The following is a 25,271-nucleotide window of genomic DNA, read 5'->3' as shown; positions in this document are numbered from 1 at the left end:
CCTGGGAAAGGGGCTGAATCCACCACCACCCACCCTTGGTTCCCCGTCTCAACCCAGGGCCTGGCTCAATCAGGCAATTGGGGCCTGCTGGCAGGGGGGATGGACTGCAGGAAGTTGGCCAGCCAGGGAAGGTTGGCTCTGGGAGTGCACTGACCACCAGGGGGCAGCTCCTGCATTGAGTCTCTGACCCCTGGTGGTCAGTGTGCATCATAGCGACTGATCGTTCCAGTCTTTCTGGTTGCTTAAGCTTATATGTTTTTCTTGATTTCAGAGAGAAGAAGGGAGAGGGAGAGAGGGATAGAAACATCATTGATGAGAATCATTGATCAGCTGCCTCCTGCACACCCCGCACCAAAGATGGGCATGTTCCCTGACTGGGAATCAAACCTTGACCTCCTGGTTGATGGGTCGACGCCCAACCACTGAGCCACACTGGCCAGGGAAGTTGGAATCTTTTAAAAATCTGATTACTTGGTAGGTCAGTCACAATAAGATTTCAGAAAACTTTCTTTCAAATTATTGAAAGACTTGAAGCATCTATATATATAAAAGCCTAAGCCAGTGACGGCGAACCTATGACACGCGTGTCAGCACCATTTCTGATGACACGCGGTTGCTGGGGCGGCCGCATGCCGAGGATGAAACATTTGCTGCTCCTGAGGATGAAACATTTGCGAAATAATGTTTTTTCCTCAAAGTGACATACTACCCAAGTTATGCTCAGTTTTTTGGCGAAATTTGACACACCAAGCTCAAAAGGTTGCCCATCACTGGCCTAAGCGATTGGCTGACTGGCTGACTGGCCAATAGCTATGATGTGCATTGACCACCACCAGGGGGCAGACGCTCAACGCAGAAGCTGCTGAGCAGCGGTGACTTGGCAGCTGCAGTTCCTGGGTGACACACCCAGAACCAGAGGAGGAAGCCCGATTCCAGGGTGCATCACCTGAGAACCGCCCTCTCTCAATCTGGGACCCCTGAGGGGATGTTGGAGAGCTGGTTTCGGCCTGATCCCCACAGGCCAGGCCAAGAGACCCCATCGGTGCACAAATATGTGCATCGAGCCTCTAGTGTAAATATAAGGTTCTACTACATTTTGCTGAATAATTTTTTGTGACCCTGAAATATCATGATCTTGAACTACTCCAAGTGTAATTGGTACCCATGGCCTCCAGTGTGACTTGGGATAGTGCCATGCATGGATGCCTGTGGAATGGTGGAGAGATGCTGGGATGGTGGATGTATTCATTTTCCTCATTGTGGACTTAGGTAGTTTAAGGTTGCAGTGAGGATCTGATGTTGCAAATTTTGATGGAGTCCCAGGCTATCTTTTGTTTCTGTCTTTCGCTTCAAATAGAAAGACTACAGTGACATCCTACCACCTAGGAGCAGGACATGCTGGGCACTAAGGGCTTCCCCTACTGGCATCAGGAAGAACTACAGACTAAGAGCAGGACAATACAGATATACCTCCCTTCCCCCCACCAGTGTCCATTATCTTTACCTACCTAGGCAAGGGAGAAGGCTGACCTGCAGCTTAAGTTACTATTGAGCATGTTCCATTTCCCAATGTCATCTCAGAAACTTAGGGCTGTTTTTATGGTCTATATCTATTGATCATGATTCTTTCATGGCTCAGATCAGACTTTTAGAAGGTCTTAGATTTCATTGTTGGATTATTTTCAACTTTTCATCATAGATGATGGTTCATTTAAAAGGTCTGTGTGGACCAATGAAAGAAAAAATGTCAAGCATCGATCAGACTGTCAAACCTCAGAGGGAAGGTAGGGGAGGGTGGGGGCAAGGGGGAGAGATCAACCAAAGGACTTGTATGCATGCATATAAGCCTAACCAGTGATCATGGACAACAGAGGGGTGGGGGCATACGTGGGGAGGGGTTTGGGATGGGAATGGGGGGATGAGGACAATTATGTGATACCATAATCAATAAAGGAAGTTAAAAAAAAAAGAAAAATGTCAACTCCATGGTAAACATTTTAAAATGAGGCAAGTGATAGGACTGCTTAGGAGAACAGCACAGCCATTCTGCTAAAAACACAGGATGGCTAATATCTAATACCCTTGAATTTGAGTTTCTTCTATGATGTCATAAGCTCCCCTTGTATTATGCCCAACAACCCAGGGTTTGTGGTACAAAAGCCTTTTGTGTCAGAGTTAGTTCCTTTCCAGTGCGGTCTGATGCAGATACAGAAATATTTGAGAAAAGCTGCATCAAACGGGCACCCTGACAGTGGTAGCAAGGGGTGGGCAGGCAGCTGAGCTTTCATGAGCTCCATTCACAGCTCACTCTGAGGGTCTTGTTGTGTAATGCTTCTCTATTCGGGAAATGTTTCATGGCCACTCCCGACATGGCAGTTAGCACAGTGGAATGCTTACCCCCTTGAGGGCTGTGCCAAGAGCTGCAGCTGCTTGGGCTCAGTTTTGTAGGGAACGGGGAGAGGAAGGCAGGGGTAGGTTCCGTCCTCTGTCCAAGTACAGCTTGATGCAGGGGCCCAAAGTGCCCAGGACAGAGCTGCCCCTTCCCTAATAGTAGCGCCACGAGGGGCAGCGTGAGCGCAGAGTGGACAGGGGCTGCGTCTCCAGGGGCCAGCTCTGCTCCTTCCTACAGACACATCAGAGGAGACTGCATAATTCCCTAGCCCCTCCTCCCCACCGAAGATCCACTAGAACCAGGAGGACCATTGCCAACCCTATTGAATGAATGGAGAATCTGAAACAGAGAGTTTAATTTTGTTTATTTATATCCTGCCTTGTTCCTGAAAACATTTAAATGCACAGAGATTAAAGGACTTTATTAATAATAAACCTAAGGCAGAGCTGGAATTAACTTCTAAGACACGGTTTACAAAAGGAATACTTTTCCTCCTTTTAACCCAAGGAAAGTACATATAAGAAGAGGAATTCATCACGGTAAAATGGTTTCTAGCAGAGAAGTGACCTTGTTCTTTGTGATTGTAAACAGCCAGGATTAAAAAGAGTCTTGTCTAAGGCCGGCATGCAGGCCTAGCTACTTCTTCGCGCCTAAATAGTAAAGGAAGTGGGTCCTTTTCATGTATTAGTTGCATTTGTGTACCTTTTTATTTCCCTCAGTCCAAACGTAATCTGAATGTTGTAAAGGTCCCTTCTGCTGATGGACCAGGGCTTGCAAATTGCCCTGTTGGATGGGCAGGCAGTGTGTGGTACCAGCTGCCTGTGGACGGGTGCCAGTGGGACTGGCACATACCCAGAGGAGACCCCCAGGACCTCTTGCTAGCTGATCTCTTTAAGAATTCTGTTTTCTTCCTCAGCCAGACACCTATGTGCATATTCTTCTTCTTTCTGTAAGTACAGGGTTTGGTTTTCCTGCCTCTTCCCCATCACCGTCTCTCCCCAAGATTTACTAACTCCTCCATGACAGGCTTACCACCTAGTATTGGATGCAGTGACCTAAACCTGTCTCCACATAAGGCCTATCCTTGTTCCCACATAAAGATGAGTGAAGATGGTAACTCCCTGGAGCCTTTTCTTATGGTCCCAAAGAGTGAATGTGATCTTACAATGTCAGACTTTTATTTTTTCTAATTATTTAAAAAATATTTTTATTGATTTCAGAGAGGAAAGGAAAGGGAGAGAAAGATAGAAACATCAATGAGGAGAGAGAATCATTGATTGGCTGCCTCCTGCACGTCCCCCACTGGGGATGGAGCCCGAAACCCAGGCATGTGCCCTTGACCAGAATTGAACCCAGGACCCTTCAGTCCCCAGGCTGACGCTCTATCCACTGAGCCAAACCGGCTAGGGCCAGACTTTTAGCCCTCCTCACTAATCAGACCCTTACCCGCAGTTGAACTCTATACAATATGTACAATCATAAATGTTATATGCTTATTTTCAAAGATTTTTAAGGAACACATTTCCACAGACTCTTGTGGTCACCTATTAGCAAGTTAATTTCAGGGTATCAGTACTCCAAGTGGTGCATTTTGGGGTTGCTTGTCTCCAGCAGGCCAACTTCTTCCCAAAGTGCAAGGCCACTAGGTGGAGCCTTGGGGACAGGGGAATAAGTCCAAGGACACAATATGCTGGGTATCCAGTATCTTTTCCTTCAGGTCAGGTTAGTTGGAGGGCATTGTGGGGTGGGGTGACCAGCTCAGTTTGTTGCCTTCACTTGCAGAGTCTGCAGCTACCATCCTGAGCTTGGGAGGGACCGTAAGGAGATGCAGTCCAACCCCTCAATGGATGCTCCTTTGCCTCAGACCAGCCAGGATTACACATTCTCTGCCTTTCTGGGCTTCCTTTAATCTTTCTGGGCTGTCCTTGCCCTGTTCTCTGGACTGTGCTCTTGGGAAATGTTTGACTCGGCTTCTGTTAATCTTCAGCATATAAACACACCATGCAGAAATATCAGCTTAAGCCTACTCACATTTACTCTTCTATCTGGACACTCACCTTCGGCTTGCCTTCTAAGCCTGCTACAGGATGCAGAGTTCCTAGGGCCAGCAGCCCATCTAAGGAGAGGGTAGGAGCCTGTAAAGGGTTAATGGATGGTGGTGGCTGCGAGCACCAGTGGCAGCTTCTACCCAGGCCCCTTGGGATGAGGGTGGAAGGCCATCCAAAAGGTCCTAATGCATCTGGAAAAGGAGCAACGCTGAGCCCGCTGGCCTGCCTTGCTTTGGTTCATGTAAGGTTACGTTGCAGCTGTGGCCTTACACGGTCATAAGGAATCCGTAGTTGCTGGGCTAAGGGGAGGAGGGTGGAGAGGCTTGGACAACTCTTCTGAAAGCAGAATATCCATCAGCATGGGGGAGCATATCGGCAAAGGAGCCAAGCGGGGCCCTCAGAAGGTCCTCAGCACACTATTTAAGGATTCCTAAGGACCCGGCAGCTAAACAAGCAACAATCTTCTGGGTGCCGGGCCAGCTCTGCGCTCCAACAGGGAGCAGTGGGAATCTTTCCAAGTGCCTAGAGCTGGGCTCCCAATGGTGGTGTCTCAGAGACGCCACTGCTTGTTGTTGCCTTGTCACAGCTGCGGACCTTCAGGCTTTCCGGAGGTCTAGCCCTTCTGCGGGGGATGACGGCGAGCCTGTCTGTGCTCACACTGGGGTTGTGTTGGCTCTAAAGTGAAAGAAGGGGGAGGAGGCAAAGTGTTGCCAGTTCCCTGGCTAATGCCCATCAGTATCAACACTTAGGGCACTCCACCCACAACTGCTTATTGTAATGATCAGATTTGTTTATTTGGTCAGTCGGCTCCATGATTTCTACACATCCTCATTCTCAGTATTCTCTGCTGTAGGTTCTCAAGGGCAGGGCCGTGTCTCCCTTCCTTTGTGTTCACTTAGTAGAATTCTACCGCTCTCTTATTTACTCATTCACCAGGCACCCACTGAAAGCCTACAGTGTGTGAAATACCATGCTGGGAGGTGGGGAAGGGCAAGGGGACAGCTGTCTTGAGCAGCCCCCCTATCTAGTGACAGACAGACAATTACTCCCCATTCACTTACTCAGGAGGCATGCATCAGGCATCCGTGACGTGTTCAGGCACTGCTGGGCATTAAGATAGAGTGACAAAATGGAACAAGTCTCTGTACTCAGAAGCATAGGATTGAGTTGGATAGAAAAGTAAATGCACAAATAACTAATTACATTCTCTCTATAAATGTTGTGAAGGAAAAGAACAGGATGCCATGCTTGAGAGAATAGTGGGGTGGTGGTGAGGAGACAAGAAGGGCTTTCTTAGGAAACGATGTGTAAGCCCAGAACTAAATGCTGAGAAGGATAAAAAATACAACTCTGGCAGCAATGTGAGGACAGGCTAAGCCCTTTAAAAGTACAGCCCTTTGTCACACCATTTCTGTGTAGTGAGTTTATCCTAAGAAAATAACAATGGCACAAAGATGTGTGAATACTGAGTTTCATAAGAAGTACTGTTTAAATATGCAAAATATTGCCCTGGCCAGTGTTGCTCAGTGGTTAGAGTGCTGATCTGCATACCAAAGGGTCGCAGGTTCAATTCCCAGTCAAGGGCACATACCTGGGTTGCAGGTTTGATCCCTGGCACGTGCAGGAGGCAACCAATCCATGTATTCTCTCTCTCTCTCTCTCTCTCCCCACCCCCTCCTCTTTTTCTCTCTTCTCCTCTGTCTCCTCCTCTCCCTGCCTCCCTTCCTCCACTCTTTCAAAACATCAATGGAAAAAATATCCTTGGGTGAGGATGAAGAAAATAAAAAATAAATAAATATTCAAAATATTTAATTGTGGTATATGCATATGGAAGAATATAGTGTCACCATTAAAATGATATGTAGACCTTTACCTATGGGCATCAAAACTGTATGTGATATAGTAAATAGAAATGCTATAGCATGATGTATGAACCCATTTTACTTTAATTACACACACAGGAAGGTTTCTGAAGGAGTATGTAGTACAACAGCTGTCTAGGTGAGGGGAATTTTGTGAGTCATATGTTTTTCTTCTGATCTTTTTTAAAAAAATGAATCTTTGCTATCAATCTAGGGCAGAAGTGGCCTGAGCCCAGATTATGGTCTCAGGATGTTTAGGAAGAGAGGGGGTTACAAAAAGAGATGGGCCCAAGGGCAGGAGGCGCAGGAGCGGGCAGGAGGAAGCTGCAACATGATGTCTGGTTTCTGACCTGGACCCCTGGTGGGAGCGGCAGCGGAGGAGGAAAGGTCTGGGGAGAGAGGCAGAGCTTCCCGTCTTCAACATGTTGGACCTGAGTGCCTGTGGGCCATGCAGGACCCATGGCTGGCGCTTTAGTCTGGACCTCATGAGAGTGTGAGCTCTGAAGGTAAGCGTGGAAGTCAGTCATGCAGTCATTGGCCACGGGGAAGTACGTAGTGTGAGGGGCCGAGAGCATCGGCATCCCAGGCTGGTCTGAGAAGGAGGCCAGCCACGGCAAGGCGGACTGTTCTGAGAAGAGGCATCCAGGGTGAAGCCAGGGAAGCCAGAGGAGAGAGCTGCACAGATACTTTAAATGGCATCCAGACCGGGCTGACAAACTCTGGGCGTGGAATCTGCTTATTTTCATAAGATCCTTAGACACATTTCCTGAAGGTGGGAGTCAGGGTTGGGAGAGGACAGGAAATTTGGCTGCCAGTGAGTCTGTCCTCTGAACAACCCAGGGTGATGGGTTAGAAGGAGGAACGGCCCTGCACCAGAGGAGAGAACAGAGTCTAGAGGGGGATTCCAAGACTCTGAATGAAAATAAGCCCCGCCATTGCCGTTCTTTCTCATGGAAGAACTGGAGGCAGTTGTATGTATGTGTGTGTGTGTAGGGGGGGGGGGGGGGGGGGAGGTGGGCGGGACAAACCCTCTGTAGGATGTGAGGATGAATTTAATAAAATGGGTTCTTTGTTCTCATCCCTGGGTGGATGCTTTCTGCAAGGATGTTATAGGAAATGAATCCATTAATTGCTGCCAGAAACCAAGAGAAAGAAACAAAGAAATAAGCAGAGCCCGTCCATATGCAGGGACCTGGAAGGAATCCCAAAATGAGCTGCCCATTGTAAGGGGTATAACTCAGAGCCCGCTCAGCGCCAGCATCCTGGGGCTGAGATTCCACTGCTGCTGGTGTCAGAGTTGGCCCTGGAGTCTGACTTCCTGGATCTTCATCCCGGCTCCCATAGGGCGTGATGCTTAATTAACTCTTTCATTCCTCAGCCGCTTCGCCTGTAAAATGGGAATATTAATACTCACTCTACGTCGGATGGGTTGTGGGAGGATTAAATGGGTCCATCACATCATCATATGGAAAGGTCTGGCACTTGGCATAATACCTGGGGAGTAAGAGGCTCCCAGGAAAAGTTAGCTGCCAATGTCATCATTATTATGCTGCGAATGATCCCATTACACTCCACTGCTTTCTCGACCTGGGAATGAAGACATGGGGGAAATTGAGGCACAACTTCATTCACTCAGTTAGGATCTACAAGGAGAATGTTAAGCGAACATCTGTTTGCTCAGGCTACAAACTCTGTAAGTTTACTAAAAGAATGTAATATACAGATTTAAAAATAAGTACATCCAGGTTAGTTTTCTAGAGTGGGTTTTGAGGTTCCTATGACATCCGAGGGTTGGACGAAGGGATGTTAGAGTGAGCAGTTGGATACAGGATTGAAGAGTAAGACTAGGGAGAGGGAGAGGGAACATTCAGAAGGGAAAAGAAGTCATGACTGTTTCACAGAGGGGAAGTGCAGCGTGAGGAGGCAGCACTGACTGAGCTGGTTATAAAGCAAAGGCTAATAGAATCTGGGAAAAGACCTAAAAAATATTTTCAAGGTAAACATATATTTCCTTAGAAGATGTTACTCTTTCTCTTTGATTCTGCTACTCCCCACCCACCAGCAAGTATGAGCAAACACGTGTATAACTTACTGTGTGCCTGGCCCTGTTATGAATACTTTCTGATAGTAACTGATTTAATCCTCATGACAACCTGATGAGGTGGCACTATTACTGTTTTGCTTTTACAGGTGGGATAACTTAGGCACAGTGCGAAAGGATAGTGATAGGACTTACTACCCAGTGCCCCAGGGCCACCCAGAGATACGTGATGATCTAGGGTCAAACCCAGACTGTGCTCTTAATCCCTGTAAAAGGTGCCAGATGTCAGTGTTAAGGCAATTATGTAATGAGGCCTCCTTGCTTCATATCATGAATCTCTTTAAATGACTAACAACAATGCTGTTTAGAGAAGGCAGTGCTTTCTTTCAACACAGCGTTGATTATTTTAGAAACTCTTAGCCAGGCTTCTAGGACTTTTCTGTTTTCAGTTTCATATGGTCTTTCTTTTCTTTCCACAAGTCATGTCTCTTTCCCATACCTCTTATCCACTCAGCACGTCCAGGCTCACCTGTATCACCTCTTTGCTTTGCTTGAACCATCTTCTTTGTCTTCTTTGCTCCTTGCAGAATGCCCTCCCTCGCTGTCACGTTACCCAGTTCCTTTACACCTCATACTCCTGCTTCTCAGTGAAGTTTCCTAATGTCACTCAGGCCCAGTTTTTTCACTTTTTAAAATTCCTACAGCATTTTTTATTTGTACTTTTGATCTTCTAATTAATGAAATGTCTGCCCATTCATTTATTCAGTCACTCACTAAATCTTTCTAGTACCTCCTGAATGTCGTGAGTTTACAAAGATGAGTGGAACGTGCCTATAAAGCACTTACAATATAGTAAGGGAAATAGATATAAAGCAAATAATTGTTACTTGGACATTTATCCAAGTGCCCTTTACATAGTCAGCAGTTAATTTTAATCCTGACTTTGTGCAGGGTGCGCAGTTTCTAAGTCAGGGGACATGTGGACTAATGCAGTTGATGTGACTGATTTTGGTTTTGCGTTTGCCTAGACCAAGGATGCCCTCTTCACAATCCTCCATGACCTCCGACCCCAGGATCACTTCAATATCATTGGATTTTCCAACCGGATCAAAGTGTGGAAGGATCATTTGGTATCAGTGACTCCCAACAATATCAGAGACGGCAAAGTCTACATTCACCACATGTCGCCCACCGGAGGTAAATATGAGTCCTTCTTTTCACATCAGCTTGACGTGATAATAAGTGAGTAGCTAAATTTTCTGCCAAGAGACGAGGATTTGAATGCCGAAGCTATCACAGGAAAGGAGATAACAGCTGAGCACTTTCCCAGAAGCTTAGGTTTCTCTGAACACCGATTCTGTAAATTCTCCTCTTCCAGGCCTGGACTAAGATGGTCAGGTAAGTTATGGGGGGAAATACCTGATAGGGTTTGGAGCCTTTCCTGGTTTATCTCACGGATCCCGAGCAATGAAGCCGGACTTGTAAATTGTTTTAGGGTGTGGGATTAAAGCCAACTAGGTGAGGCAGTGTGTTGTGTGCTTGAATCTTAGCACCTTAGGAAGCAGCAGGTGGGACTGCGCCACCGCACCTTAGTCCCTTCGGCGGGGCTGAAACATGAGCAGAGCAGGAATCCCAGGGGCCGGCGAGAGGCCGTGGATGGGAAGTGTGATGGGCTCCGAGTCTCTGCACACTTTGGTGCCAGGTTAGTGTGCAGAGGAGGGGAAAGGTCATACATAATTCTAAGAAAACTAGGTTATCAGAGCAGTATGATAATGTTACCCAGCTGTGCTTGATGTAAGTTCCTTCAGCTCAGGGCCTGGGTCTTACTCGTGGTGTCAACTTCATCATTAATGCAATGGACACATGACAGGTGCTCAATATTGGAGTGTTTGTTGGAACTGATCCTGACCACTCCCTCCTTTTTTCCTTTCTTTCTTCTTTTTTCAAAGCCCCACCTGAGTATATGTTTATTAATTTTAGAGAGAGGAGAAGGGAGAGAGAGCGAAAGCGAGAGACATTGATGTGAGAGAGAAACATAAATCGGTTGCCTCCTGTTCACACCCCACACAGGACTGATCCCTCAACCTAGGTTTGTGCCCTGACCAGGAATCAGACCCACAGCCTTTCCATGCATAGGATGACACTCCAACCCACTGAGCCACACTGGCCAGGGCCCTCCCCACTTTCTTAAAGGCTGTTCACAGAGACACCATTACTTGTTGTCTCAGTTATTCTGCTTTGGTGGTCATCTGGAAACCCATGACACGTCCAGTTCAGTCTTCTTCCATTGAGAGTTTCCATCTGTCTTAGATTCATCATTTCCTCTCCAAGTCAAAGTTCTGATTTCCCACATGAATTTCATTTGGAACTTTATCTTGCTTGGACTGAACTTTGACTTACAATGGGGTTTCCTACCAGTCTCCACCACATGATATTTAGGAACTCTTTTACCAATTGATGGGAGAAATACTAGGTTAGATTTAATGCAATATTATAGCATTGATCTACGGCAGGAAGTTGACAAGGCTGTATAGTCCTTGATGAGAGAAACTCTTCATCTTTGTATATCCCCCAGCTTCTAGCATAGTCCCTGACATATGTATGTTACATTCACATTATAATTAAAATGTTATGTGGAGGTGGGGATAAAGCTTTAGCAAACGGTTGGTGTGTCTTACGTTATTTTGGAATCCAAACCTTAGAAACCTTATGGTTCCCTTTATTTTTTCTTGGCACTTCATTGCCCCAACCTCTGCAGGTGGACAGAAAATAAATCTGCTCCTCTCAAAGACGTGGAACATCAGGGTTGGGAGCATAGTTTCTGAAGTCAGATTGCTGGATTTGGATCCAGCTCCACCATCCACAAGTCATTTAATCTCTCTAGGCCTCCATTTCCTCACTTGTTAAATGGGGATAATAAATGCAGTTGTTATTATCCTCATTTTATTAGGATAAAATGAGTTAAAATGTTTAAAATACTTAGCAAACAGTTGCCAAGTTTCTAGACAGGCCGTGTAACCTAAAATCACCCCATATGCCTGGGGGCTTCTTCCTCCCCTCTCCACACGTCACTCCTGCTGAGTCTTGAACAGTTGTGAGTAACCCACAGCCATGAATGTGCAGCCCGGTTAAGGAGACGAACACAAGCTTGAGCTGTCCTGCTTTGGTCCCACAGGCACAGACATCAATGGGGCCCTGCAGAGGGGCATCAGGCTGCTCAACAACTACGTGGCTCACAATGACATTGGAGACCGCACCGTGTCCCTCATCATCTTCCTGACGGATGGGAAACCCACTGTCGGGGAGACCCACACCCTAAAGATTCTCAACAACACTAAGGAGGCCGCCCGAGGCCAAATCTGCATTTTCACCATTGGCATTGGGAATGACGTGGACTTCAAGCTGCTGGAGAAACTGTCGCTGGAGAACTGTGGCCTCACACGGCGCGTTCACGAGGAGGAGGATGCGGGCTCACAGCTCATTGGGTCTGTTTGTCTGTCTTCTTGGGATAATTATGAGAGGCTCTCAGAAGGGGATTAAGGGTTGGGTTTTACGAGAGACTCAGAAATGAGAATGGTTTGCTGCACCTTAGCCTTGAGTCTACTGGAAATGACCATAACTCATTACACTGGGAGATGTCATAATGGGGTTTGAAATCCATTAGGCAAGTCTGGCTGCAAATTCTGGTTATGTTTTATGACTTTAGGCAAGATTTTAAGTTCCCTCATTATAGAGTGAGGATTATGGTCAGTTGACAGAATTTAATGAGAAAACCTGTGTAAAATATTGGCAGAATGGCTATCACATGTTAGGTATTCAACTAGCTATTCTGATTACAATTCTTGACATTTCAAAGCACTTCCTGCTATATTCATTCTAATTCCACCCTCTTCAGTAGCTAGGAGGAGTAGTTATCTCCATGTTGAGTAGTAATTAAAATTATCATATTTTTATTTGGAAGCAAAATGACAATTTGACACTAGGCCCCAATCATATCTATATATATAAAAGACTAAGTGACTGGCTGACTGGCCGACCAGCTGTTAGCTATGACACTCAATGACCACCAGGGGCACACGCTCAACGCAGGAGCAGAAACTACAGGCATGGAAACATGGAATAGGCTGATGAATCTCGGAGGGAAGGGAAGAGGGGGGAGGGCGGGAAGAGTTTAACCAAAGCTCTTATATGCATACTAGAGGCCTGGTGCATGGATTCGTGCATGTGGCATCCCTTGGCTTGGCCAGTGGGGATTGGGTCAAAACTGGCTCTCTAACATCCCCCAATGTGTCCTGGATTGTGAGAGGGCACAGATCATAGAGAAAGAGAGAAAGAGAGAGAGAGAGAAAGAGAGGTGGAAAAGAAGCTAGAAGTGAGGTCTTCTAATTCAGTTCAGTGCCTTCCCTTTGATATCATGTTGCCAACATGGGGTATAACTTTGCTGTTGATTCAATGACATAATGATTCCCAGCTCAGCACTATTGCTTTAATCCACTTTGTGGCACAAATAGTAGTTACTTAAAAGAAAAAGGGAGCTTCAGGTACCTTTATAGGTATTTAACAGCCATAATCAAAGAATATTCATTAGTGATAAATCTAATTAGAGGTCTATAAGATGGAAAATAAAGATAGTTCCTTGGGATGCAGCTAGCCACCATTGTTTACCCAGCATTTTTGTCAAGATTTAAATAAAAACACAGATTAGCTTCCCACATTTTCAAAATCATTCAAAACTACATTAAAAGAGGGAGAATCTAATGCATTTAAAAAAAATAATGTGTCCATAAGCAAAAGCAATACAGTACATTGAAACAAACTGACTGCACTGCCATACTACTAAAAATATTGTGACTACCCAACATTTATTGAGAACTTATAATATGACAGACATTTCTATAGGCAGAAATCCTAAAAGTGGGTATATTAGGGTAAAGGCTAAGCTGACATGCAGATGACTTTCTCCTGTAACAGTCTGGACAGCTCAGTTTGGCTCCATGAGGTCATTCAGAGACTCAGGTTCCTTCCATTTTACCACTCTACACCCCTTAGATGTTGTTCTTAACTGCAAGGTTGAAATGAGGTCACAATGACTTCTGTATTCCAGCACTAAGAGTGGGGAAGGAAAAGAAAGCCAGAGCAAGCCATTCTGTTTTACGCAAGAATTACAGAAGTTAAGCATATTGCTTCCACTCATATTCCATTAGGGAGAATATGGCCATATTTGGCCACAATAGAGGCTAAGAAATGTAGTTTGTAGCTGGATGGGCATCATCAAATTAAAACTAATTTATTATGGAAGAAGGGGAGACTGGGTCTGGGGAGACAGTTAGTAGTCTACCAAAGTAGTTACTATTAATGTTCCAATTTTATAGAGGAAGAAACTGAAGTTAGAGAAGTTAAGTTATGTGTCCCAAGACATACAGCAAGTAAATAGCTGAGGTGGAAGTCTAATGCCCAGCCTATGCTTTTTAGATTTTTGGAAAGGGATTTTAATTGTCTCTTTATGCAAAAAGTAGCAAGCTTGTGATGTAACTAGAAGAAAAGCTAATGTAAGCAAATGCTGCTTTACACAAAAGCATAGTGGCAAGGTCAAGGTCAGATTTCTCAAGTATAATGTGCTTATTAAAGCATATCTGCAACATGTGTTTGGTTCTAAGAAAAATGTTTTAAGAGGCCCTTTGAGAAACTTAGGTGTGTACAAAGGAAAGTTACCGAGAGTGGTTATGGAACCTTGAAATCATGTCCTCTGAAGACAAGTTCATGAAACTGGGAATTGATTAGACTGCATAGAGATGACGCCTAGGAGCAGTGTTTGCCACGCCCCTAAATGGCTGTTATGTTGAAGATAGATTATGCTAATTCATGCTATGCTGCTCCAAAGGCAAAAGTGAGACCAGTGGGTGGCAATTTCAGGGAGAAGACTGTGATCTACTACAAGGAGGTTCCTCCTCCTCCTCTGAGCAGTTGAAAGAGAGGTGGAAGTGTAGTGAGGCATAGTTCTTGATCACCAGTGGTGTTCAAGCTTCTGTTGCATAACCTTCTATGAGCATTGTTCTGCTGGTAGAAGTTGGATTTGATTGCTTCTAAGATTAAGTTCACCCTTCCAACAGCCCACGATTTCCTTTAGGACCTGTGCTGCCTGCAGTCAGGGCTGGATCCTGACTCTCTCTCTCTCTCTCTCTCTCTCTCTCTCTCTCTCTCTCTCTCTCTTTCACTCTCTTCCTTTACTCCAGGTTCTATGATGAGATCAGGACCCCTCTGCTCTCTGACATTCACATCAATTACCCACCCAGCGTCGTGGAACAGGCTACCAGAACCCTCTTCCCCAACTACTTCAATGGCTCAGAGATCATCATTGCTGGGAAGCTGATGGACAAGAAGATAGATCGACTGCACGTGGAAGTCAGGGCCAGCAACAGTAAGAAATTTGTCATACTGAAGACAGATGTGCCTGTGGGAACCCAGAAGGTGGGGAATGATGTCATAGGAAGCGCCAGGCCCAAGGGTGATGGCGAGAAGGACCCCAACCACCTTGAGCGTCTCTGGAGCTACCTGACCGTAAAGGAGCTGCTGAATTCCTGGCTGCAGAATGATGATGAGCAGGAGAAGGAGCGACTGAGGCAGAAGGCCCAGGCTCTGGCCGTGAACTCTCGCTTCCTCACCCCGTTCACCTCCATGAAGTTGAAGAAATCCACACTGCAGACAAGGAAGCTGGAGGACAGCCATGGCATGTCTGCTGCAACAGGGCCTGAGACAGTGATGCAGAGTCTGCAAGGCTCCAACCTGCAGCCAGGTAACCAACTCCAGGGATGGCCAAATGTAGGAGCCTAACATGTCCTTTCTACCTCCTTCTCAGGCAAGGCCACCTCAGCAGGAGTCTGTTTTATTCTGTGGCATTATAATTTTTATAAGCAATAACCCCACAAGCAGTTCCGAGTTTTCAGGGCGTGTGTTCAATTATTGTGTTTGTTCTGTTATAAACTGTGGATCTCTGTAGAGACATTAGAGAGGGTGGCAGTTGTCTCAGAAAGGTTGCCTGGTGAAATTCATCCATCCATCAATCATCAATATTGAGTGCCTAACATTTTCCAGTCATTATTGGAGGCACCAAGATGAACAAACAAATAGACACATGTTCACTCCTTAAGTGCCTTTCCACATATTTAAGTACTTCAGAGTTATATCATTTTATGTGTATGCTGGATTTACTTTCCTGAGAACATAGGTGAGAACTGATTTCCTGATTCCTGAGAGAATTCACCCTTTATATACGTGTCACTCAGACTCTAAATAGTAACTGTCTAAAGTCTCAGCGACATTTTGATGGGGGAAATAGTAGCAAGGAGAACAGGAAGTGGAAAAGAAAATTAGTTCAACCAAAACTAAGGATTACATTCTCAGTAGTATCTGTTTTTGGAAAACGGCTTTTTTTTTTTTTTTATGTGTAACATTTTCATTAAATTTCTGTCAAGTTCACATCTCCTCAGGAGGGGGAACTGATATTACCCCTGGACCTGCAAATGCTGTCTCATTTATTCCTCACACTCTAAACTCCTAGAAGAGCCCAGCTGGTGTGACTCAGTTGTTGGGCATTGACCTATGATCCAGGAGGTCACTAGTTCGAGTCCCTGGTCAGGGAACATGCCTGGGTTTTGGGCTCAATCCCCAGTAGGGGGTGTGCAGGAGGCAGCCAATCAGTGATTCTCATCATTGATGTTTCTCTCTCTCTCTCTTCCTCTCTAAAATCAAGAAAAATATATAACTCCCCGCCGCCCTCCGCCCCAAAACTCTGAGAAGCACTAGGTGTGGTGAAGAGAGCATAAGTTTAGAATCCAGAAAGAGCTGACTTTCAGCTCACCAGCCCTCCTGATCAGCTGTGAGGTTCAGCAAGTTTCTGAACCTCTCTGAGCTTCTATTCCCTCTCCTGTTAAATGTAGATAATAATTTCCATGAAGGGCCATTGCAAGGATTGAATGTGTAAAGTCTTTGGCACATATGAGAGTTCAACAAATGTTTAGAATTCCTCCCCTTGAGGAATGTAGAACTAGACATTTATTGAAAAGGTCAGACCCTGATGTAGAGGTTAAAAGTGATGTGTTGCTTTTTTAGAAAGGGTAGAGCTTATTTTGGCAAAACTAGTGCAATTTTAGTTCTGATGAAAAGCAAATTGTGTGATGCTATGAAATAGCCATATGAAGAAATAACCAACTAATAGCTCAAAAAAATTGTTTGGAATTGAATTTTCCTGAAGTGTAAGTTAGTACTCAAGACAATCTTTGTTTTCTTAAAGCTCTGATGAGTTTTTATTTATTTCTTTTTTCTTTTTTGAGTGTCTGTGGTAGCTGCCACTCACCAAGGCTTCTCACAGCAGCCATCTAAATTGAGAAGTTGCTTCCCTGTGGTCTGCCTGATTCTGCCCGGGTCCTGCTGGCCAGGGACCAGTGCGGGAAAGATAGGGACACGTAGAAACATTGAGATACTTTGATCTTTAATTTCTGGGAGGGGCAAACGTTAGTTAAGAGGGGCATAATTTTGTTAATACAAACAATTTGAAATAAGATATTAATGTTATTTTATTTGTAGAAATTAATTTACTTTTAGGTTATTCTTTAATTGATTATTTATTTTTGCCTGCTGCTTTATGGATTGTGTTTACACACATAACAATAGACACTGGATTCTAATTTCCTTTTACATTTTTGCATTTTTCTGTGTGCTTTTTTTAAGTATGGCACAAAAACACATTACATAAAATTTACCTTCTTAACAATTTGTAAGTGTATAGTTCAGTAGCGTTCAGTATATTGATGTTGTGAAACTGATTGACAGAACTTTTTCATCCTGCAAATCTGAAATTCTGGACCATTAAACAAATGTGCTTTTTCCCTCCTCCTATAACTACACCTGAATTAAGATGGAATATTCCCCTCAGTATATGCACAGAAATCACAGACAAAAAGACAATTATCTAATTTATAAAAGCATAAAGTGATTAAGCCTCCACTTGTTGCACCTTCATTTGTGTGTTGTGAGGCCAAGCTCCTTCTTTAAATCATCCCTCAAAGTTGCTGATGGTGTCAAACAAGATACTATATGTTAAGAGCTCTGAATACACAAAGGGTCACACAATGGTGTCTTAAATGGTGATCAGTAGTCCTGCATTCCTTGTCTTAAATGGTGATCCAGGGGTAAAAGTTACTTTTAACTTTTTAAGACAAGGAATGCAGGAATACTGATTCCCAGACTAAAATTTGAATGTTTATTGTGCCTGGATTATAGAATTGTTGCCCTTTTAAGCATTTGGTCCAACCTGAAAAAAAGCAAGATACGACTCAGCATGTATAGTATAAGCCATTAAAAAACACACAAACAGGTGGGAAAACAAAAAAAAAACAACAGGTGATGTTTTTAAATTGCTACGAATGTATTTGAAAGGTTAAAAGTGATATTTTTACTTTTTGAAAGCTATATTTTACTCATCTCAATACTCTCCTCTCTGTACCCCTCACTTCATCCTCTTTAATGAATAACAGTGGTTGCTATTCTCCTTTCTTTTATAGGATCTACTCTCAAGAAACCATATAATCCAAGAATTAAAGTTTCCAGAACATCAGGTAAGGAAAACAATGTATGTGATTTGCAAGTTTATATGTTTAGAAAGTGGACAACCAGGAATGCCCTGAAGCCAGTTAAAATACTAGCTCATAGAAATGTGACACCGGAACCCATATTCTTAGACCAAGTCAGCAGCGTGAGGCAGTTCTGAGAACTAAGATCATCATTAAACTGTTACATAAGCACCGTGGATAACAGTCCCAGGAGCCTGGCAACAGCCCCGATGGAAGGATGCGTAGCAGAATCACAGTCTCATCATTGTGGAGTTTAAAAGACATTTGTTTTAGAGATCTGAAGCATGTGTGCTTTTTTTTTTTTATTATATTTGTAATACCAGTGCTTGAGCTTCTGGTATTACAAATATATGTGGCATGCAGGCTTTACAAAAATTATTTTATTATTTTTAATCCCTGGTTTAGAGGGAAGAATAGATAAAAATACCGTAAAATTTCCTTTGGCCAATTTTCTGGAATTATAATAAAAATCCAGATGAGATAACAACACAAAGGCTGGGTTGGATTCTTAAAATGCGCGCATCTCTTTGTAAGTCTTGCTGCTGTTGTACTGGATGTGCATGTTCCTAAAACCAGGGACATCCTCAGGATGAGCTGTGTGAATAGGAAACCCAGTCTCCAGTGGAGAGAATGCAATTCCTTTGGACATACACGTGCTTGATGGATGCAAGAAAACCTTTCTCTTGGATGCACGTGGAGTAATGACTTTCTCCTCTAGGTTTTGTAAGCAACATCTTTCCTTGTAAAGGGATTTGGATGAGTTGAGGAGAAATGATGTGGTGTGAGCCTAAGAAACTCTCAGAGAGCTGTCACTTAGCTATGTTCCTGCTGACTCTGTGTCCTTCACTTGTCACCAGCCCTCTGCTAGGCTTGGTTGTTACTACTGTCGGGCAAGGCTTGTGCGCATCTGGCACTATGAATGTCCCTAGTGCCATGGCACTCTCCACTTGGTGGTCAAAGGAGAAAGGAAATGATTGGTGTCACAATGGAAATTGAAGAAAGCAGGCTCCATAATAGAGGGGGTATCCTATATAATAAAAGCCTACTATGCTAAGTGTCTGGTCATTTGTTCAACCAATCAAAGCAAATATGCTAATGATATGCTAAGGCCATCCAACCGCTTGCTATGATGTACACTGACCACCAGGGGACAGACAGTCAACCGGTTGACCAGTCACTATGACATATATTGACCACCAAGGGGCAGATGCTCTGACCAGTAGGTTAGCTTGCTGTGGGGGTCTGGCTGATCAGGACTGAGTGAGATGGGCTGGACATGCCCTGGAGCCCTCCCATGGTCCCTCCCTGGCTCCGATCATGCACTGGTGGGGGTCCCTCAACCTGGCCAACATCCTGCGTCCCTCCCTGACCCCGATTGTGCACTGATGGGGTCCCTCAGCCTGGCCCAAGCCCTCTCACAATCCAGGACCCCTTGGGGGATGTCAGAGAGCTAGTTCCTGCTCAATCCCACAGGCCAGGCCAAGGGACCCCACTGGTGCATGAATTCGTGCACTGGGCCTCTAATATTGTAATAACCCTCTTTCATTTCTGTTTCCCACTTACCTCTCAAAGCTTAGTTGTCTGTGTTTGGCCAAGGTGTGGTGAAAGGGAGCATTATATTTGAATTTTGGGGACCTGAATTCAAATCCTTACTTTACCGTGTACTAACTACATAACTTTGGTGAGTGACTTCACCTCCCAGACATCTTTCTCATTTGGACATTCAGGATCATTGACAGGATCAAATAAGCAATACCTGGGGAAATATAAAAGAGTATTACACATGGAAGGCACTCAGTAAGTGTCTTTTCTTTCTGTTTTCTCCTGTGTTTTCCTGCTCTGCAGCGGATGGAGACCCCCATTTTGTTGTGGATTTCCCCTTAAGCAAGCTCACTGTCTGTTTCAACATTGATGGGCAGCCCGGGGACATCCTAAGGCTGGTCTCTGATCACACAGACTCTGGTAAGTTCTGCCCTCTGTTGCGGCCTCTGGGAAAGAGCCAGGTAGACATCATGTCTCCTCTGTTCTGAAGGTGGATGTATATATAAGGGGCTCCTCACAGATGCTCAATGAGGATTGTTGGTGAGTAAAGGAATTAGACTGTGTGCTGGGCTTGAAGGCAGGAAGACATGCATTGGAAATCCTGCTCTCTGACTTAACTAATTTTGTGGCCTTGACTACTCAACTAGAGAGTTCTTGTTGCCTCTTCTGTAAAACAGTGATACTCATGTACTGGTCTCACCAGTCTATTGTAGAGATTTAATTAAATAATGGAACAGAAGTTGTTTTGAAAACATACAAGTGCTATACGAATTCATGATATATTATTGTTATTATGTCTTTCCATTCAAAAACTGTGCTGGTGCGATGTTCTAAATTCATTTACCTCAGCTCCTCCATGACTAAGATGGAAAGACATAATAACAATAATATATCATGAATTCGTATAGCACTTGTATGTTTTCAAAACAACTTCTGTTCCATTATTTATTTAGCTTTTTCCTGTGTTCAATGTGTGTCCAGGATGGGAAGCTCCGTGGAAGATGCTTGGAGCCTTAAGGCGGAAATACTTGATCTCCGCTCATGCTGAGCTTTTTCCTTCCCCCTACCCCTTGGCCCAGAGAAAGCAGTTTTCTCCTGGGATGTCCAAGAAGTTGCTAGTCAAGATGTAGGGGAAGATTATCCCCAAAGCAGAGATAAGCATGTTAAGCCCCATGTTAATTACTCGGTTTTGTGTACAGAGAACATAGGTGTAAGAATGGCTCTGATCCCCTTCGTTCCGTAGAGGGACCACGTAAAAGAGATTGGTATATAAAAAGCTTCTCTCGGCCCTGGCCCATGTGCCTCAGTTGGTTGGAGTGTCATTCTGTGCACCAAAAGGTTTCGGGTTCCATTCTCAGTCAGGGCACATACTAGGATTTCAGATTCGATTCCTAGTCAGGGCATGTACAGGAGGCAACAACAGTCGATGTTTCTCTCTCACATCGATGTTTTTCTTTCCCTCTCTCCCTCCCTCCCTCTCTTCCCCTCTCTCTAAAATCAATAAGCATGCCCTCCAGTGAGGATTATAATGAACAATAACAACAAAAAGCTTCTTTCGTTACAGGCAGGTAACAGTGCCTCAGGATGGCGATGTGGACAGCCACGCAGCCCAACTTTGGAGGACAAGCTTTGCAGTCGACATTCTGGCATTTCTCAGTTCTAAGAAAATGAGTTTCTTGGAAGGCTAGGTGACAGCGGGCCCCGCAGCAGGCTGACACAGATGAGGGAGTTATGTAATGTTTGATTTTAGGCTCCTCACCGACCTTGCTCTCTTACAGGCCTTCCTAGCCTTAGAACAAAATCTCAGCTTTTTTTGTAACTCCAAAAGGCTCAGGAGTGAGATAGGGCCTAACTGTGCCCTCCCTGGCCCTGCCTCCCCCTCCTATCCCTGAGCCATTCTCTCATTCCTGTGTTCAATGTGTGTCCAGGATGGGAAGCTCCGTGGAAGATGCTTGGAGCCTTAAGGCGGAAATACTTGATCTCCGCTCATGCTGAGCTTTTTCCTTCCCCCTACCCCTTGGCCCAGAGAAAGCAGTTTTCTCCTGGGATGTCCAAGAAGTTGCTAGTCAAGATGTAGGGGAAGATTATCCCCAAAGCAGAGAAAACGAGAGTTAATTATATAACAATATTTTATTAATGCAAATTGCGTCTTTGCTGAGAGCAAAATACACTTGATGTACATGATCTAATTCAGCCCCAAACATCTGATGTAGAATTGCCATCTGTCTGGACAGCACCTATTGCTAGGGGTCTGGCTCACACGCCTCACTCAGGTCTAGTAAAGTTGCTGTGTGTTCATTATGGCGAAGTGAAAAAAAAAAAAGTTCTATTTGCTGGCCATTGGCAGCTTGCACATATTCCACCTCCTGTGAACCTCACCACAGTCCTGTTAGGTTTCATGCCCCCTTTTCGACATGAGGACATTGAGGCTCAGTGTTTTAAAGTGACTTGTCCAGAGGTGCACACCTAGAAGGTAGAAGAACTTGAGTTGTGGACTAAGCATAACTCTAACCTTTGCATTATACCACACTGCTCATGGCATCACAGCATCTCCAAATCAGGATCAGTGGCAACTGGTAGATAAGAAATACTGTATGTCTCTTTGTCCCTAGAATGAAAGAAATACCAGAATGAACACAATCTGTTAATCCTTATTATATCTTGACCCAAACCTACATCATCCTTCCCCTTCCCTGAGATACTGGTCCAACATGGGGAAGAAATTCCCTCCTAACTTCATACATTCACTCATTTCTTCACTCATTCCGCAGGCACTGAGTGGCCTCTACTTGAGAGTGAAAGTTCATGGTGCGAGAGCTACAAGGATAAGGCCGGAGGAGGAAGGAAATTTTGATCAGATGCCTTTAGCATGAAAGTAGGATAGTTTTTCCAACCATTGCTCTCTTCCCCTCCGCCTTTAGGTGTGACGGTGAACGGAGCGTTAATCGGGGCCCCTGCTCCTCCCAACGGCCACAAGAAACAACGCACCTACTTCCGCACCATCACCATCCTCGTCAACAAGCCCGAGAGGTCGTACCTGGAGATCACACCGCACAGGGTCATCCTGGATGGCGGGGACAGGCTGGTCCTCCCCTGCAACCGGAGCACGGTAGTGGGGCGTCGGGGGCTGGAGGTGTCAGTGTCTGCCAATGCCAACGTCACCGTCACCATCCAGGGCACCATTGCCTTCGTCATCCTCATTCACCTCTACAAAAAGCCAGCCCCCTACCAGCGCGACCACCTGGGTTTCTACATCTCCAGCAGCAAAGGCCTTTCCGGCAGCTGCCATGGACTGTTAGGTAAGCAGCTGCTCTTCCCGCGGGGTCCGAGGAGAGCCCTCGGCTCTGAATGAACCGGTGCTGCCAGTAGCGTTAGCTTGATGGAGACATTCAGTGGGAAGCTGGTCTTTACATATGTCACAAAAGTTGTATTTCTGGCCTTCTCGTAACTTTCTGGAATAGGAGTGGGCTTTATAAACTAATTATCACTCACTGGCCTTCTGGGAAAGTGAGCAAAGAAATTGGGAGTGATCCTCTGGTTCCTCACTCTCAGCAAGGAGATACAAAGAAGGGGCCGTCCACAGCCCAGCACCCGTGCGCCATGGCGATTCCTCCATAGCAGCCTCCCACCTTGCGTGAGCAGCAGCAGGCTGTCCGTTTGGACTGGCTTTCTTTGACGTGCAGTTTCGTGTGGGCTCCTTGCCCACAAGTAAAGAGCCAGCACTGCCGGGCTCGGTTTAGAAAGCAGGATTTCCTGGCACTTGAGCTGAACGCATTTCTGTGGCGCCTGCCTGCCAAGTGTGAGCTCCCTCTGACAGACACAGACCGGTCTCCTTGGCCTTAGCGACGTCCTCACTTGACCTGGGGAATTCTGATGATGTGTCTCAGGAACCAATTGAACTGACTGCTTTCCGCACCCTTGGCCCAGTACAGTCCACAAACCTAGTATGGAGGGTGCTACGACCAGGGAGGAAAGAGGGGGAGGCCTAAACTCTTCCCTATTTATCTGCCCCTCTTCTTGCCCTCCCAGCTCAGTAAGAGACTCTGGTTATCTCTGTTCGCTGGTTAGGCAGCTTTCCAGCGTCAGCAAGAGGGCAGATTCCAGATGTGGTCTCTTCTCTCCATACACCCCCAAACACGTGTTTTTTCACTTATGCTGGAGAAGGCGTGAGTGGCTTCTGGCAGAATCCAGCTAGGAGTCAATCTCTGACATCATGAATCCCCTTCCTCTTGGTACCACATGTGCATTTGCTGATCACTAAAGGCCTGAATCGATGTCAGATTTTTTTCCTACACGATGTGGCCTGCACTCTACTAAGACCTGATGCTTCTCTTGTCCATTCAGGTCAGTTCCTGAACCAGGATGCCAGACTCACAGAGGAGCCTGCCAGGCTCAGCAAGAACACTACTAGTCCTCCATTCCCAAAGGCAGATGAGAAGTCTGAAACGGTCCTCAAGGTGAAAGGGCACCAGGTCCCGGTGGTCTGGAAACAGAGGAAAATCTACAACGGGGAGGAGCAGATAGACTGCTGGTTTGCCAGGAACGCCGCCCAGCTGCTCGATGGCGAATACAAGGATTACCTGGCAGCCCATCCTTTTGACTCAGAGACTACCTTCGGCCTGGGACTATCCAGGGGACTCTGACACTAGTGTGCATTAATGTAAGAGTGCATGACAGGGAAATGGCCCTTGGCGACACCATCGTGTGGTTCTTATTGCTGGCCTATGCCCCATCTCTTGGCTGTTAGCTGCAACCCCTGGCCTGCCCCTGGTGGCTTGTAGGTCTGACATCAGCTTAAGCAAAGAGTAGGATCAGGGAGCTGAAATGAAATGTTATTTCCTCTGCTCCCTCCTCCTGACATGCTCTCCTTATGTCCTATAGGGAAAGATGGTAGCATCAAGGGGGGAAGGTCATGATTAAAAGCAAGAAGTCTGTGTCTTATACCAACTGGCTTGTCCATCTCATAGCCTGCCATAAAGTAACTCTGCTGAAGTAAGGTTGCTGCAAAGTTTGTTTTCTCTGTGGAAAAAGCCAAGTTTGGGCACGCTGCTTTTCCCCTTATAAATGCTTAGGAATCCTTCCTCTTAGCACTGCTACGGTCTCCAGCCTCTGCTTCAGGGGATCCTCCGATGGAGCCCAGGCCACGGGTCATACAAATAGCATGGAGATTTGATCATTGTAAACGATTAAGTCTTTTCTTAGGAGAAGATTTTCTTCTGCTATAATATCTTGCCCTTAAAAATTAGTTTTCATTTTTATTAAAAAATTGATTTGAAAATAGAAAGCCTGTATCGCAGCTACCCATGTCCTTCTAATGGGTTATGTAAAATGCTTTACTTTGCCGATGGATATTCTCCTATTTATTCCAGTAAGCTAAATGCTTATAATAAAGAGGACAACTCCGCATGGATGTGTTTTACCTGCCTGTCTTGGTGCTGGTGGTTGGCCAGTTAAATGGCAAAGCTTTTGCTTCATCATAATTGCAGCCTTCTTTGCTCCCGATCCTCCAGGAGGCAATAAAGTAGGCTCTCCCAGTGCTGGACTGGGAGAGACACAGCACAGGGAGTGTCTGGCAGCTGACATGCAGGAATCAACCTGTGCGTTCTCTGCAGGAAGTGGGCACATGTTTGCAAAGTCTAAGACGCCTTCCACACCTCAAATAGGCAAAGCCAGGAAATCAACATGAGTAAGGAGCTCTTATGGGATCAGATGTATCCAGAACAAGGACACATCTGATCCCATAAGGGAAAGGTTAAA

At 45.3% G+C, this 25,271-nt stretch overlaps 1 protein-coding gene across 1 annotated transcript in view; it reads left to right on the top strand.

Moving 5' to 3' along the window:
* Positions 1 to 24,920, top strand: part of ITIH5 (inter-alpha-trypsin inhibitor heavy chain 5) — an 87,629-nt gene extending 62,709 nt beyond the window's left edge. Inside the window, exons 8-14 of the mRNA XM_028130937.2 lie at positions 9,372 to 9,540; positions 11,519 to 11,828; positions 14,577 to 15,136; positions 17,904 to 17,957; positions 19,818 to 19,934; positions 22,436 to 22,813; positions 23,859 to 24,920. Coding sequence (XP_027986738.2) covers positions 9,372 to 9,540; positions 11,519 to 11,828; positions 14,577 to 15,136; positions 17,904 to 17,957; positions 19,818 to 19,934; positions 22,436 to 22,813; positions 23,859 to 24,157 — 1,887 coding nt within the window. The 3' untranslated portion in view covers positions 24,158 to 24,920. The remainder of the gene's footprint in view (positions 1 to 9,371; positions 9,541 to 11,518; positions 11,829 to 14,576; positions 15,137 to 17,903; positions 17,958 to 19,817; positions 19,935 to 22,435; positions 22,814 to 23,858) is intronic.
* The last annotated feature ends 351 nt before the right edge of the window (positions 24,921 to 25,271 follow it).

The sequence above is a fragment of the Eptesicus fuscus genome, chromosome 2 (genome assembly GCF_027574615.1).
Source record: "Eptesicus fuscus isolate TK198812 chromosome 2, DD_ASM_mEF_20220401, whole genome shotgun sequence".
NCBI lineage: Eukaryota > Metazoa > Chordata > Mammalia > Chiroptera > Vespertilionidae > Eptesicus > Eptesicus fuscus.
Note: the sequence above shows the minus strand (reverse complement) of the source record. Positions and strands in the feature narration are given on the sequence as shown.